This window comes from Parasteatoda tepidariorum, unplaced genomic scaffold, assembly GCF_043381705.1.
Source record: "Parasteatoda tepidariorum isolate YZ-2023 unplaced genomic scaffold, CAS_Ptep_4.0 HiC_scaffold_714, whole genome shotgun sequence".
Taxonomy (NCBI): domain Eukaryota; kingdom Metazoa; phylum Arthropoda; class Arachnida; order Araneae; family Theridiidae; genus Parasteatoda; species Parasteatoda tepidariorum.
This window is the reverse complement of record NW_027261887.1, coordinates 1-12,863: the sequence shown is the minus strand read 5'-3', so window position 1 is coordinate 12,863 and position 12,863 is coordinate 1. Positions and strand designations below refer to the sequence as shown.

At 28.0% G+C, this 12,863-nt stretch overlaps 1 protein-coding gene across 1 annotated transcript in view; it reads left to right on the top strand.

Annotated features, from left to right (window-relative positions):
- LOC122271846 (cell cycle checkpoint protein RAD17) overlaps positions 1-12,859 on the top strand; it is a 19,645-nt gene extending 6,786 nt beyond the window's left edge. Inside the window, exons 4-8 of the mRNA XM_043054422.2 lie at positions 6,333-6,461; positions 6,574-6,613; positions 8,733-8,813; positions 8,900-8,954; positions 12,640-12,859. Coding sequence (XP_042910356.2) covers positions 6,333-6,461; positions 6,574-6,613; positions 8,733-8,813; positions 8,900-8,954; positions 12,640-12,766 — 432 coding nt within the window. The 3' untranslated portion in view covers positions 12,767-12,859. The remainder of the gene's footprint in view (positions 1-6,332; positions 6,462-6,573; positions 6,614-8,732; positions 8,814-8,899; positions 8,955-12,639) is intronic.
- The last annotated feature ends 4 nt before the right edge of the window (positions 12,860-12,863 follow it).

Below are 12,863 nucleotides of genomic sequence, written 5' to 3'. Positions count from 1 at the left end.
TTTATCATGATCATGTAAAATTTGAAAATTATTTTGCATTTTGTTAATGTATATAGTGATTAAAAATATATTTTGAACTCTTAAAAAGTACTTAAAAGGTGCTTATTTATTGTTGGAAGATTTGGCAATTCTCTCAAAATATTTTTTTTTCTTGGAAAAAAATTATGGTTTTATTTTTTTCTAATAATAAAAGAGACACTATGTTACAATGCCACAATTTAAAGAGGAACCAAATCCAAAAGCCACTAATTCTTCCATGCATTATAGTTGATATAAAATTGGCATGGGCATAAATAACATAATTTTCTAAAAAGTTTCATTCTGCTCAAAATCTTTTAAAATAACCTAACAGTTACTATAGATTACAATTCTCAGAGAAAATATTTCTAGGTTTTTTTTTCATTATTAGGAAGCATTGATCTTCCTAGAAAGCTTTAACTTTTTTAGACTTTGGAAATTTTTAACTAGATTCTTAGATCCACCTAAAATATTCAAAATTTGTATTTGTATGTTTTTAAACTTCTTCAGAAGTTTAAACTCACTTGAACTTCGTTTAAACTTCTTGAGAAGGCCAAGGCCCACCCTGGGCTGTCGAGCCATTGATGATGATGATGTTTTTAAAATGGGTATTCATAGCTGCCAACTCTCCTGGATTTACCAGTCACATACTGGATTTTGCCATTTTTTCCCAGATCTACTGGTATAATAAAAATTCTCCTGGTTTTCGTACATTTTAGAAAATTTCCTTTAATTGATTAAGTTTTTGAAAAATATCCTTAGAAAACGTTGCTTTAATACTTTTGAATAGTTTATTATCAAGAAATTAATAATGTGCTGATAATTGAAAAAAGGATGAACAATTGTACTATTAATTTACCATTAAACTGATTTTTGTGTTCAAAATCTTTCTTGTACTTTTGTATGTACTTCTTTTTTTATTTATCCTTTGTTATGATTTTTAAACCATGCACGTTAAAAATTTTAAATAATTTGTTTTCAAATTCACCAAACGTACAGGTTGATCGAGCTACGTAATAAGTTACTATTAACATTCAACAAAGGGGTTAAGCTCTAAAATTAAATCTTATTCTTTTTATTTATCCTTTGTTATGATTTTTAAACCATGCACGTTAAAATTTTTAAATAATTTGTTTTCAAATTCACCAAACGTACAGGTTGATCGAGCTACGTAATAAGTTACTATTAACATTCAACAAAGGGGTTAAGCTCTAAAATTAAATCTTATTCTTTTTGTTTTGGTTTAACATTGATTTTCATATTACCATCTCACACATTCAGTTATAAAATTTGATATTAGAGTGTAACCAAATTGAAACTAGTAAAATTCACAAATAACCCTAAAACAAACCTCTATAAACAAGTTCCCCTAAAATACCCACTGAAGATAAAACATCCCCCTAAATTTCGGTGGTAAACCCCTAATTTGGCAACACTGCATATGGGCGAGGCAGAAGTCAAAATTCTTGGGCATAGACTAGAAAACGAGAACAATCACACCTTCAGTGCCTTAATGGTCAACAGCATGGAATTTTTAAAAAAAAATTAGAATGAGGACTAATAAGAAGTGCTTTACCAGCATTACAAACTTATATGGACCTATAATTTCTCAAACTGTCAGTATTATGTTCTGAAAATGATTTTGTCCTCTCCCACTATTACATTTGATTTCAAGTGTTTCTTATACAATGTCATCTTTTGTGCCATACAATGCATTTGTTATGTGAAGTTTTTGTTAAAACAATGTATTCTAGTCAAATTAGATACTTTTTCCCACCCAACAAGTATTCATCCTGAGCTTTTGACTTACGAATTTTTGCTCCTTCGATTCTAGGCTTCTGCTTAGAGTCGAATATATAGGTACTTAACTATATAGTCGACACTTGATATGGGGACTCGTACCGTGTGGTCTAAATGAAATTACACTTCTAAACACGAAGTTGCTGCATCATAAGTACCTAAAATTACAGCAAGTATTTATTCATAAATGCAGAACTTATTTTGACAAAAATATTCTTCTTCTGCTATTCTATCTACTTTGTTCTAAATTTTTAATTTCTCTTCTAAGCATATGTTGTTATGCTGATTACTAAAATACATTTCTGCTAAATAATATATATCCAGATAGCTCTTATTTCTAAGCAATACTAAAATCAAGAAGAATACAAATACCTTAAGTTTTATCTTCAAAAAAAGAAAAAAAACTATTAATTCCTTTACTTAACGAAAAAAGAGAGTTCAAACAAGAAAAATATGAGTCATGAATTTATTGAATCCTTTTTAAAAAATTTACTTATGTTATTAATGCATTGCAAGCAGAAGACTTTTCTGTTTTGATGTGATTTTCTTATAAGCATCTGGCCAGCCTCATATCTAATTTCTTCAACAGCTAGGTTAGAAAAAATATTTTCTAACTTTAGATTTTTTTCAATCCAAGCTGTGCAAGTGATTAGGCACTAACAACGCAGAAAAGTTACTTTTATGTTCAAATATTTTAACGAAAAGAAATGAGTGAATTAGTGTGGTTTTAAAATGTTAGTAAAATAAAAATGACCTGATACTTCAGCTAGATTCTTATATATCGGTGACAGTAAAAACATTTAATGTTTGAGAACTTTTTCTTCTCTTTGTCAATATTTTGTTTAATTTTTATACGGAAAATATACTAAAATTTTGCATGTATATGAAAACATCAGATATTTTTGGTGTTTTCAGAAATATTATGATCTTTACTACTACTGAGAGCTTTCATATTTTTGTTAATTTAAAACAAAGTGTTTGAAAGAGCAAAAATGTTTAACACTTATTTTGAATGTGATTTTCTTATATAAAAATTAAACAAAAATTTCATGTTTTATTGGAATGAACATTCAGACTTTCTAACTGACAATAAAATAACATTTTGTCTATGGAATAGATGTATTGGTTGCAATGCCATATCTGCCTAGTCTCCTGTTATTCTCAAATTTTTCCGTATTTGCTGACGAAATTTTTAAAAAAAATTGTTGATAAAATAACCGCTTAAGTCAAAAATGCTTCTCTTTTTCCTCAACGGATAGTGCTATTGCCAGTACTGCATAATGTTTAGTGTTAATAGCTGTTGATAGTTAGTGGTTTTCCTCTCCATCTAGCACAAATGCGAGTTAGTTCCATCAAAAAGTCCTCCACGAAAACAAGTTTCTCCGAATACTTGATCCAGGAATTCCCTTGTCTTCTGGGTTGGGTTCAAAATTTCAAGGCTACGGAGTCGAATATTAGTAGCCTGGAATGTATGTATCACTTTTTTTTTTAAAACTACTAATAATTTATTTAAAAACTTTGAGAAATAGTGTTCTATTTTTTATGTATCTTTTAGTTCACAAATTTGAAGAGTGGGAACAATAACCTCCAAAATAATTCTCTTTTTAAAACCAAACACTCTGTTTTATATTTACATTAGCATAAATTTCAATGGAGTGTCCATCAGCTTTTCCAAACTTTCCTCAATTATAGAGTTGGGCAAAGTTTTCAATACCCAAAGGCTCTATGATTAAAGGAATTTTTGCCTAAGTCCGTAGGGCACTGGATCCATGTTCAAGAGGTTCTGGGTTCGATCCCAGCCGGCCAAAGACTTTCCGTGTAGTAAATGTTGACTGATGCACGTTAAATCTGTCATGTCACAAAGTTCTTTATGTTCCCATAACAAATCATTCCTATGGGGGTACTGATCCAGAAGTTTCCTTGTTTTCTGGATTTGTTCAAAATTGAAAGGCTAGGGAGTTCGACATTAGTAGTTGTAAACCCAAAATTAAAACGGCTGTTCAACGACGGTTATAAAATAAAATAAAATGTTGTATGTTGAGCCGCAATGACTCAGGGGATAGAGCATTTGCCTTCCAATGAGGTGAACCGGGCGCAAATCCCAGCAATGGCTGGTTGATACAACTCCGAATCTCGCTTGCACCAACCACAGTGACGACGTGATATATCCTTAGTGGTAGACGGATCATGGGTTACAGTCCCATTGCCGTCAGCCTGTCCCTGGGGGTTCTAGTGGTCTTCCTCTCCATGTAATGCAAATGCGGGTTAGTTTCATCAAAAAGTTCTCCCAGAAGGTAAATTCTTTCCAATACTTGATCCAGGAGTTCTCTTGTCTTCTGGATCGGGTTCAAAATTACAAGGCTATGGAGTTGAACATTAGTAGTCGTAAGTCCAAAAATTGGGTCGGCTGTTCAACAACGGTTATAAAATAAAATAAAATGAAATGTTGTATGTTCATTAAGGAAACCATTTGGCTGAAACTCTCTTGTCAAATTCTTGTTTCTAAATCAATTTGTTTCATGTCAAAGGTTTTATTGGGACGTTAATTTTTTTTCTGGAACAGAAAGTCATGTGACATTTGATTTATTTAATATACTCCAGTCCCTAATCTTGGAATCACTTGTTTCAGTTGAATTTTTATTTTTTCTGTGCCATGTAATTTAGGTAAGCAAAATCTCTTAGCTGTATAATTTGGAGTTTTTGAAGTCTCATATTCATATGTCTGAAGAGATGCATTATATTTTTTTTCCTTTCTAAAAATTTTTGAATTAGTCTTAAGGTTATTAAAATTAAATTTAATCTTTATTTCCTAAAGAAAGACTTAAAGAAAAACTAATCACAAAAAAATTATTATTTCTTGCTCTTCTCTTTTGTCTGAAGATGAAATGATCTTTGCCTTTATTTCAAAATATTTAAAGAACAACTTATTTAAATATTTAATTTATTAATTCTTTTTTTTTGTGGGGATCTCGATTAAACTGTTTTTTTTTCTTCATAATTTTCAGGGTTCCCCTAGCTCAGGGTAAGCTTGGAATTGTTACGGAATTTTTTTTTTACTCTAAAAATCAGGGAATAGTCAGAAAACGCTGCATTTTCTTTATAAAAGCTTGGAAAATTTCTATATCATGCCTGGAAAATAACCAGTCTTAAAATTGTCCGTAACAGTAATCAGTTATTGAGATTAAAGTTAAATAATTCTTACATCTATTATTTGTTATAAAAATTGCACATTTTAGTCAAACTGAAATACTCCCATCCTCATTTAATGACATTTTTTTTACAGAAAAAATCAAATATTTCACATTACAGATAAAAGAATCAAAGTTTTCCGAGGAAAATATGATCTTGATTTTAATTGAAATTTACCTGGTACACCTGAAAAAGTCAAAATTTTTTTCCCCGAAGTTTAATGGAGGCCTTGATTTTGCGGTGAACCGCAATTAGCAACTAATGAAAAGAGTACTGATTTGAATATCTTAAAAATTTTAAAAATCTCAAGCATTTTTCTAAGTAATTTTTTAAAAGAAATCACAAAAGGTTAGCGTTTTTCACAAATTTTATTTTGTAGTCTCGCCTATTTTTTCCGACATCAATTTTAATAAATCTTGTTTTATAATATAAAATGAAACTTGTGGAAAGATCCTTATCATTTTGAGCTTTCTTTTAAAAAATATAAAAACAACTTAGAAAATTATTAGACACTTTTAAAATTTTTAAGATATTTAAATTAGATAATTTTCATTAGTTGCCAAAATACAATTTATTACAAAAATAAGAATTTTTTTTTCAAATTTTCTGTGTGTGCGCAATATAAGCGAACTACTTTAAATACTCATATCTTACTTACTTATCCTCTACGTGCCTTAGGCACTTAAGGCCTCTAGCATATCCCTCCAACGCCTCATGTCTCTAGCAATTGATCTTGCTTCCTCCCAGCCAGATATTCTACATTATTTTAATTCGCCCCAAAACATGCGCTGGATGGTAAGTCTGGGTCTTCCTCTTGTTCTTTTACCATCAGGGGTCTTACTCATATCTTAAGTAGTTTTTGTTGATTTTTTTTCTTCAAATTTTAAATCTATATTTTTGTAAATAATTTTAAATTTCTCTAACAATTTTGTTTAATTATATTAGNATGATTAAAAATTGAAGTTAAAAAAAAAAAAAAAAAAAAAAACGTAAGACAAGGGAATAAATTTTTTTTAAAATGTCCATAACTCCATAAATATTTAGGCTAGGTTTATGAAATTTTATGCTGTTATTGCAAATAACAACCAAAATAATCCATACAAGTTACAAGATTCTTGATTGACTTTCTGGCATAGGGTGTTAAAAAATCCTTTTTTTTGTAATTTATTGTTGGTTTCTCAAACTTCTGACAGCTTTAAGCTTTATAGCTAAGTATAAAAAAAAAATCTCTTGAACTAAAAACCTTGAGAAATTTAAAAAAAAGTCAAAAACTGAAATTGTCTCTACCATTATTCTGGGGTAAATTATGTATATATTTGTTTCAGAGTCGTGACACAATGAATGATTATATGGTGTCTTTGGCGTCTAGAGGTCTGATGTTCAATTTGTCCTCTGTGACTAATAGGAGGTGGAGAGCACTGCACAAACCTCAATTTTATGAAAATTTATCTAAGGTATATATGAAGATTCCTTGATTCTTTGCCAAAATTATTGATTTGTAATTTTATATCTGCTTTCATTTTTTAAAAATTTTATTTATTTATTATTTCTTTTTTTATCTTACAGCAAAGGCGGTTGCAAAAATCTCTGAAGTATGCTTTTAGTGGTAAGACTTTATTTTAATCGTTACTTTGTTCCTATTTTTTATTATTTTAAAGAAAAATTATAAACTTGCTTCCAGCATTACCACTTAGTAAAAATATCTTAACTGTACTTATGTGAGTAGTTGAAGATTAATTGCAGTTTTGTAAAATGAATTTTGTTATCTTTGTTTTAATACATGGCTCATAGAGTTTTTAAAAAATGCTTAAAGGTGCTTATCTTTGATTTTCTTTTTTTAAAGGTCCTTAAGATGCTTTTTTTATTCAGTGTTTTTAAAAACTGCTTAATTTTCCCTTTTCAAAAATCAGATTTTTTTTTCTTTACTTTGTCGATTTTTGCCGCCTATTATGCAGAAGCGTGTTTTTCACATTATTCTACTCAACGTTTTCACAGTTCATTCAACCACAATCCATTTCAATGTACCCTTGATATAGCGTATGAAAGCGCCAATCATTTTACTTGTTTGATGAAATACTTGCGGGTCTGCATGTGCGTCTACTGAGCTGGGCTCACTGACATTCTTGCTCTCTCATGTGCAACTCTGCTGCATTTTGCTAGATATTCTCAATTTTAGACTTCATTCTCCATCACTTGATATCAGACTGGAAAAACTCTTGATCTTTTTATAAAAGCTAATATAATCAAGAAAATAGTTTGTTGTCAGAAACTGGTTATTTTATCATGATCATGTAAAATTTGAAAATTATTTTGCATTTTGTTAATGTATATAGTGATTAAAAATATATTTTGAACTCTTAAAAAGTACTTAAAAGGTGCTTATTTATTGTTGGAAAATTTTACAACGCTTCCTGCAATAATAATACAGTCAATGCTTCATTGCTGTCTAAACTGTTATGTTGTGAGTTTTGAAAACAATATAACTGTAAATATTCATTAAATTCTCTCAAAATAGTTTTTTTTTCTTGGAAAGAAATTATAGTTTTATTTTTTTCTAATAATAAAAGAGACACTATATTACAATGCCACAATTCAAAGAGGAACCAAAGCCAAATCCAAAAGCCACTAATTCTTCCATGCATTATAGTTGATATAAAATTTGCATGGGCATAAATAACATAATTTTCTAAAAAGTTTCATTCTGCTCAAAATCTTTTAAAATAACCTAACAGTTACTATAGATTACAATTCTCAGAGAAAATATTTCTAGGTTTTTTTTTTCATTATTAGGAAGCATTGATCTTCCTAGAAAGCTTTAACTTTTTTAGACTTTGGAAATTTTTAACTAGATTCTTAGATCCACCTAAAATATTCAAAATTTGCATTTGTATGTTTTTAAACTTTTTCAGAAGTTTAAACTCACTTGAACTTCGTTTAAACTTCTTGAGAAGGCCAAGGCCCACCCTGGGCTGTCGAGCCATTGATGATGATGATGATGTTTTTAAAATGGGTATTCATAGCTGCCAACTCTCCTGGATTTACCAGTCGACTACTGGATTTTGCCATTTTTTCCCAAGTCTACTGGTATAATAAAAATTCTCCTGGTTTTTGTACATTTTAGAAAATTCCCTATAATTGATTAAGTTTTTGAAAAATATCCTTAATCGGAATAGAATTTTTACACAATTTATCACTTGTTTGAATACTTAAATAAGTATTGCTAGTGCATAATGGAACGAGACTCACTTATTGTAATTAGTTTAAAGCTTTTCTTTTTTCTGAAAATTTAAGTTTGTTTTATTCTGTACTTAAATAGTAAAATCTTTTAATCATCAATAATGATTTACTTGTCTTTTTAAAATAGATGTTAAAAATAATAAAAAGAAACATTTCAAATTCATTTAATATTAATCATAAATGGAAAATATTGCAGACTATTTATTAGTGTAATAAAGTTTTATAGTGTAATAAACTTTATTAGTGTAATAAAGTTTTTGTATTGTGATGACTATAAAATCCCAAACTTCTCAAAACGGTTAAAAAATTATGGAACAGTTATAAAATTTTTATTTTTTCGTAAAATCTACTGGATTTATTCCTATCCATGTTGGCAGATATGGGTATTTATGGTTATGAAATGTTGGTAACTTTCTAATTTATATTTTATTGTTCAATTTGGATTTTTTTATAGCTTATGAATTAAGTGCATTGCCTATTCTTTTCAGGCTCTTCTCTTAGTATGAGACAGCTACAAGTTGACTTAGTTCCTTATCTTTCAAAATTGCAAATAAGGGATTTAAATCCTGGTATTAACACTTTAATATTCTATTTGAAAAAAAACAACATAATAAATAGATTAAAAATATTTGTTTTATTTTTTTTTTTATTTTAGCTCAAGTAACACTAACAAAAGAATTAGGAGATATGAAAATAAAAAAGTTTTTTAGGTAATTAATTATCATTTTATGTTAATTTTTTAATTTTTAAAACCTTGTAGTGATGCAATCTACAAATTAAGCTGTATTAAGTCCAATATTCTTCAGAGATGATTCTGCTTACCGCAATCCGAAAATTTCATAAAATCCAAGATCTAGAAATTTCAAGAAATCATTGATCACATTTATGCATAAAAATTGTTGTATAATTTATTTAGAAATATTAGGAACTAGAATTTATGCTTGGCATCTCTTTACAGAATTATTAATTTAAATTATGTTGTATATAATTTATTTAGAATTTCATGTTGTGAAAATATCAATGATTTAAATTTATAAAGATATTTATTTTTTGAAATACGTCATTAATGATTTTACTCAAGAAATTTTCAGGTTTTTTTACTTCGGCTCAAAATCACCCCTGATTCTTTCAAACAATTAAAATCTCTTCAATTTGGTTTTTATTGTTATTGATTTTAGTTTTAAAATTATCAATTATATTTTTTAATATAATTGTAAATTATATTTTGGAAAAATATTTGTTAAATATTTTTAAATCTAAAAATATTCCAACTTGTCTTAAAGGTGACCACATACAATTGCTATTACTTTGTACTTGTATGTATACTATGTTTCTTTTTATTCTCTAATGTAGTACATTTGCTTTGATGTTAGACCTTGTAAAAGATTGTCTTTTTTGAAGAATTTTGTGTTTTTTCTTTTTTCAGTTAGATGGATACATTTGTCTTTACACTCTCATAAAAATGTTTTATAAATATTGAAAATTATATCTTCTGAAACACTGTACTTCAATTTAGGATATAAATTAAGTTTTGTGCAAAAATTGTGTGCAATTACAAGGGTTGGTTAGTCCCAATGTTTGATCCAGGAGTTTTCTTGTCTTCTGGGTTGGGTTCAAAATTTACAAGAAAACATAGTTAAGCATTGATGGTTGTAAACCTGAAATTGGCTTGACTGTTCAATGCGGTTGTAAAATGAAATATAAAGTTGCGCTAATGATAAATATATTGAGATAATGCTATCTTTAGTGAGAGAAGAAGACTGTTCCATTCTTTTTCTTCTCAGAATCGTGACTCTTAACACTAAATTTTTCAACAGCAGATTATTTGGAGATCATGGCTTTTCTTTCATCTTCATATTGAAATTGAATGTCTACTTATTTATGAAAATATTTACACAATTTGTTCACACCTACTCCTTCTGAATGTACCATCAACTGGCATCAAAACAAATGTTGAAAATAGCATCACACTCATATCCCTGTGCTGTTTTCAGAGGTGCTAACCATTACAATTTCCCTTAAATTAAAAACTATTTTAAGATTTCTTCAAGAAAATAAGGATCTTATGATTGAAATATGAAAATGATAGTTTTTAAATTTTTTTTTGTTTTTTGCAGCTATTTAACAAATCTTTATTTTTTACTCCTTGGAACCATTTTTTAAACAATACAAACATAAGAAAGTAACCGTACATAACCGTAGGTAATCGTACAAACATAAAAATCAACCGTATAGGAGAACAAAAGAGCTTAATCTCAAAACAGAAGCGCTGTGAGAAAATATTTTTAAGGATTTAAATGCAGTTGTCTATAAAGGCAATATGGATTAGTTCTAATTTAACCAAAAATTAGAACTTGGATTTCAAATAATAGATACAATTTTATATATTTTGTAATAAAAGTATAAAATTTTAGTGTCATATATTTTTTAATTTAGTATATTTGCCAAGGTATTTTTTATTTTTATTTTATAAATATATACCTAAATGTATTAATTATTCTTTAAATATATAGAACTAAGTAATAAATACATCTTAGAATTGCACGATTTTGGAACGCTAACTTGTATTGAATTCTGTGTTGTTGTAGGGTTATACTGTATTGTTTTTATGGATATTAAATAAATACTGAGCTCAAGGGTCTGTCCAGGGTAAATTTCCTACCGTTTAGCGGTACCTTCACAAATTCAACTGTAGGAAAAACGGCAGTTTCACAAATGAAAAAGCAAGTTCTCATGCAAACCCGTGTTCTTGTTGCTATCTATGGAAAAGAAGAGCTTTCCTGCCAGCTGTCTTTTACAAAACGGTAGCATGTGTTCAGCCAATGTGGGAAATCAGTCGTTTACGCCATATCAAAGCGAATTTTTTTCCAGCTGAGTTTTTTAAAATTAAACGCGAGGCTCACCCTCTGTAAGCTTTACAAGAAGTTGAAATTCGAACATTATCTTAAACACTATTGTAAATTTCTTTTAACTGACATTTCTAATATTTTTTTCTCTGTAAAACTTTTATCTGTATGACCCAGAGGAAAATGTTCACATAATTAGAATAACTTTTAGTATTAGTACTGTTAAATGCATGTTTTTATTAAATTCAAGTTGAAATTTTACTATAGACAATGATTTTTTACAGATTTATGCCTTTTGTAATTTAGATAAAACTTTTAGCCCAAAATTTTACAATACCAAAATTGTTTTTGAAATATAGGGAAAAATATATAGAAATAAGTCATAAATGATTTTTATTTGTAGTGACAATTTTTGAAAATGTTTTCTTCCTTTACCATATTTTTGTGTTGATTTTTTAAATATAATTTTTTATTTGCACTAATTATGTTTAAATTTTCACAAAATAGGTACCTCTTAAAAAAACCCAGACAGATCAATGATTTTTCTCTTTCATAAACAACACACCTTTCCAAGAAAACAAATATTATCATTTCAACGTACACCCCTACTCAAAAAAAGACTTTCTGATATTTTTCACTAGAGTTACATTATTTTTAATTTAACTTTTGTAACTTAGTGATAATTTCATTCACCGCATGTTAGCTAGTTTAGAAAGTTGCATTTTGTTTTTAAGAACCATTTTAAATCAATTTTAAATACTTTCTTGCAAACTGTTTTATGAAATCTGTTTTATGCAATGTACTCCTTCATTTAAAAATTCTGATTGGTTATTACTTTTGTATTTTTGATTATGGCATTGCAGTGCAACTTATATACCTTACAGCAGAATTTACTGAGTCAATCTGCAGCACAATCTTCATTTTCTTATATTCAAAATTTCTATATCTTCATTTTCCCAAAATTAGGCACATATATCAAGCACAAAATGTATATCAGATAAAAAGTCATATTTTATGTAAATTTCAGAAAAATCCGTAAATAAATAAATAAAAAAATTCTTAAATTTTTAAATTTCATTTAATTTAATATCGTTAAATGAATTAAAGAAAAGTAATTAAAATTTTCACCATAGTTTTGTGTTTGCTGATTTTAATATTAGAAAAAAAATCTGTTAACTTTAAGAAAATCTTCAAATATGCTCAGGAAATAACCCCTACTCTTACTGCAAATAATTTTGTAATATAAAATTGAAACAATGCGAAGGTGCAAGGTATATAGAATTATCTGAAAATTTTATTTTACTAATGACTTCTTTATACTTAGTAGTATTCTCTCAATTCAGTTTTCTTAATTTAATGAGAAACAAACATAAGTTTAAGGATGTTTTCTTTTTCTAAATTGAAAGTTATTCTATATCTTTCAAAAAGGAAAAAAAAATCATTTCTCTATCTTTTAATCTTTATTTTCACCATTATTGATAATCGTTTTCATTACTATTGATTTAATGAATACTTACTTTTATTGTTGTAAAATTTCATATATTAATAGCCAAGTGGGAAAGACGTTAGATGAAAAAGACCACTTTTGTTTTGGAGAGAAGAGGTCGACCCAATTGATGATACTAACATGTCAGATGAAAATGTCAAGATATTGCCTGATGAAGAGATTGTTATAGAAGAATACGACTTTTGAACACAGAGATTATTTGTTGTGAAATATTTATATAATGAAGATATTTATTATATTTTTGATTTCTTTTTTACTTGAATTAA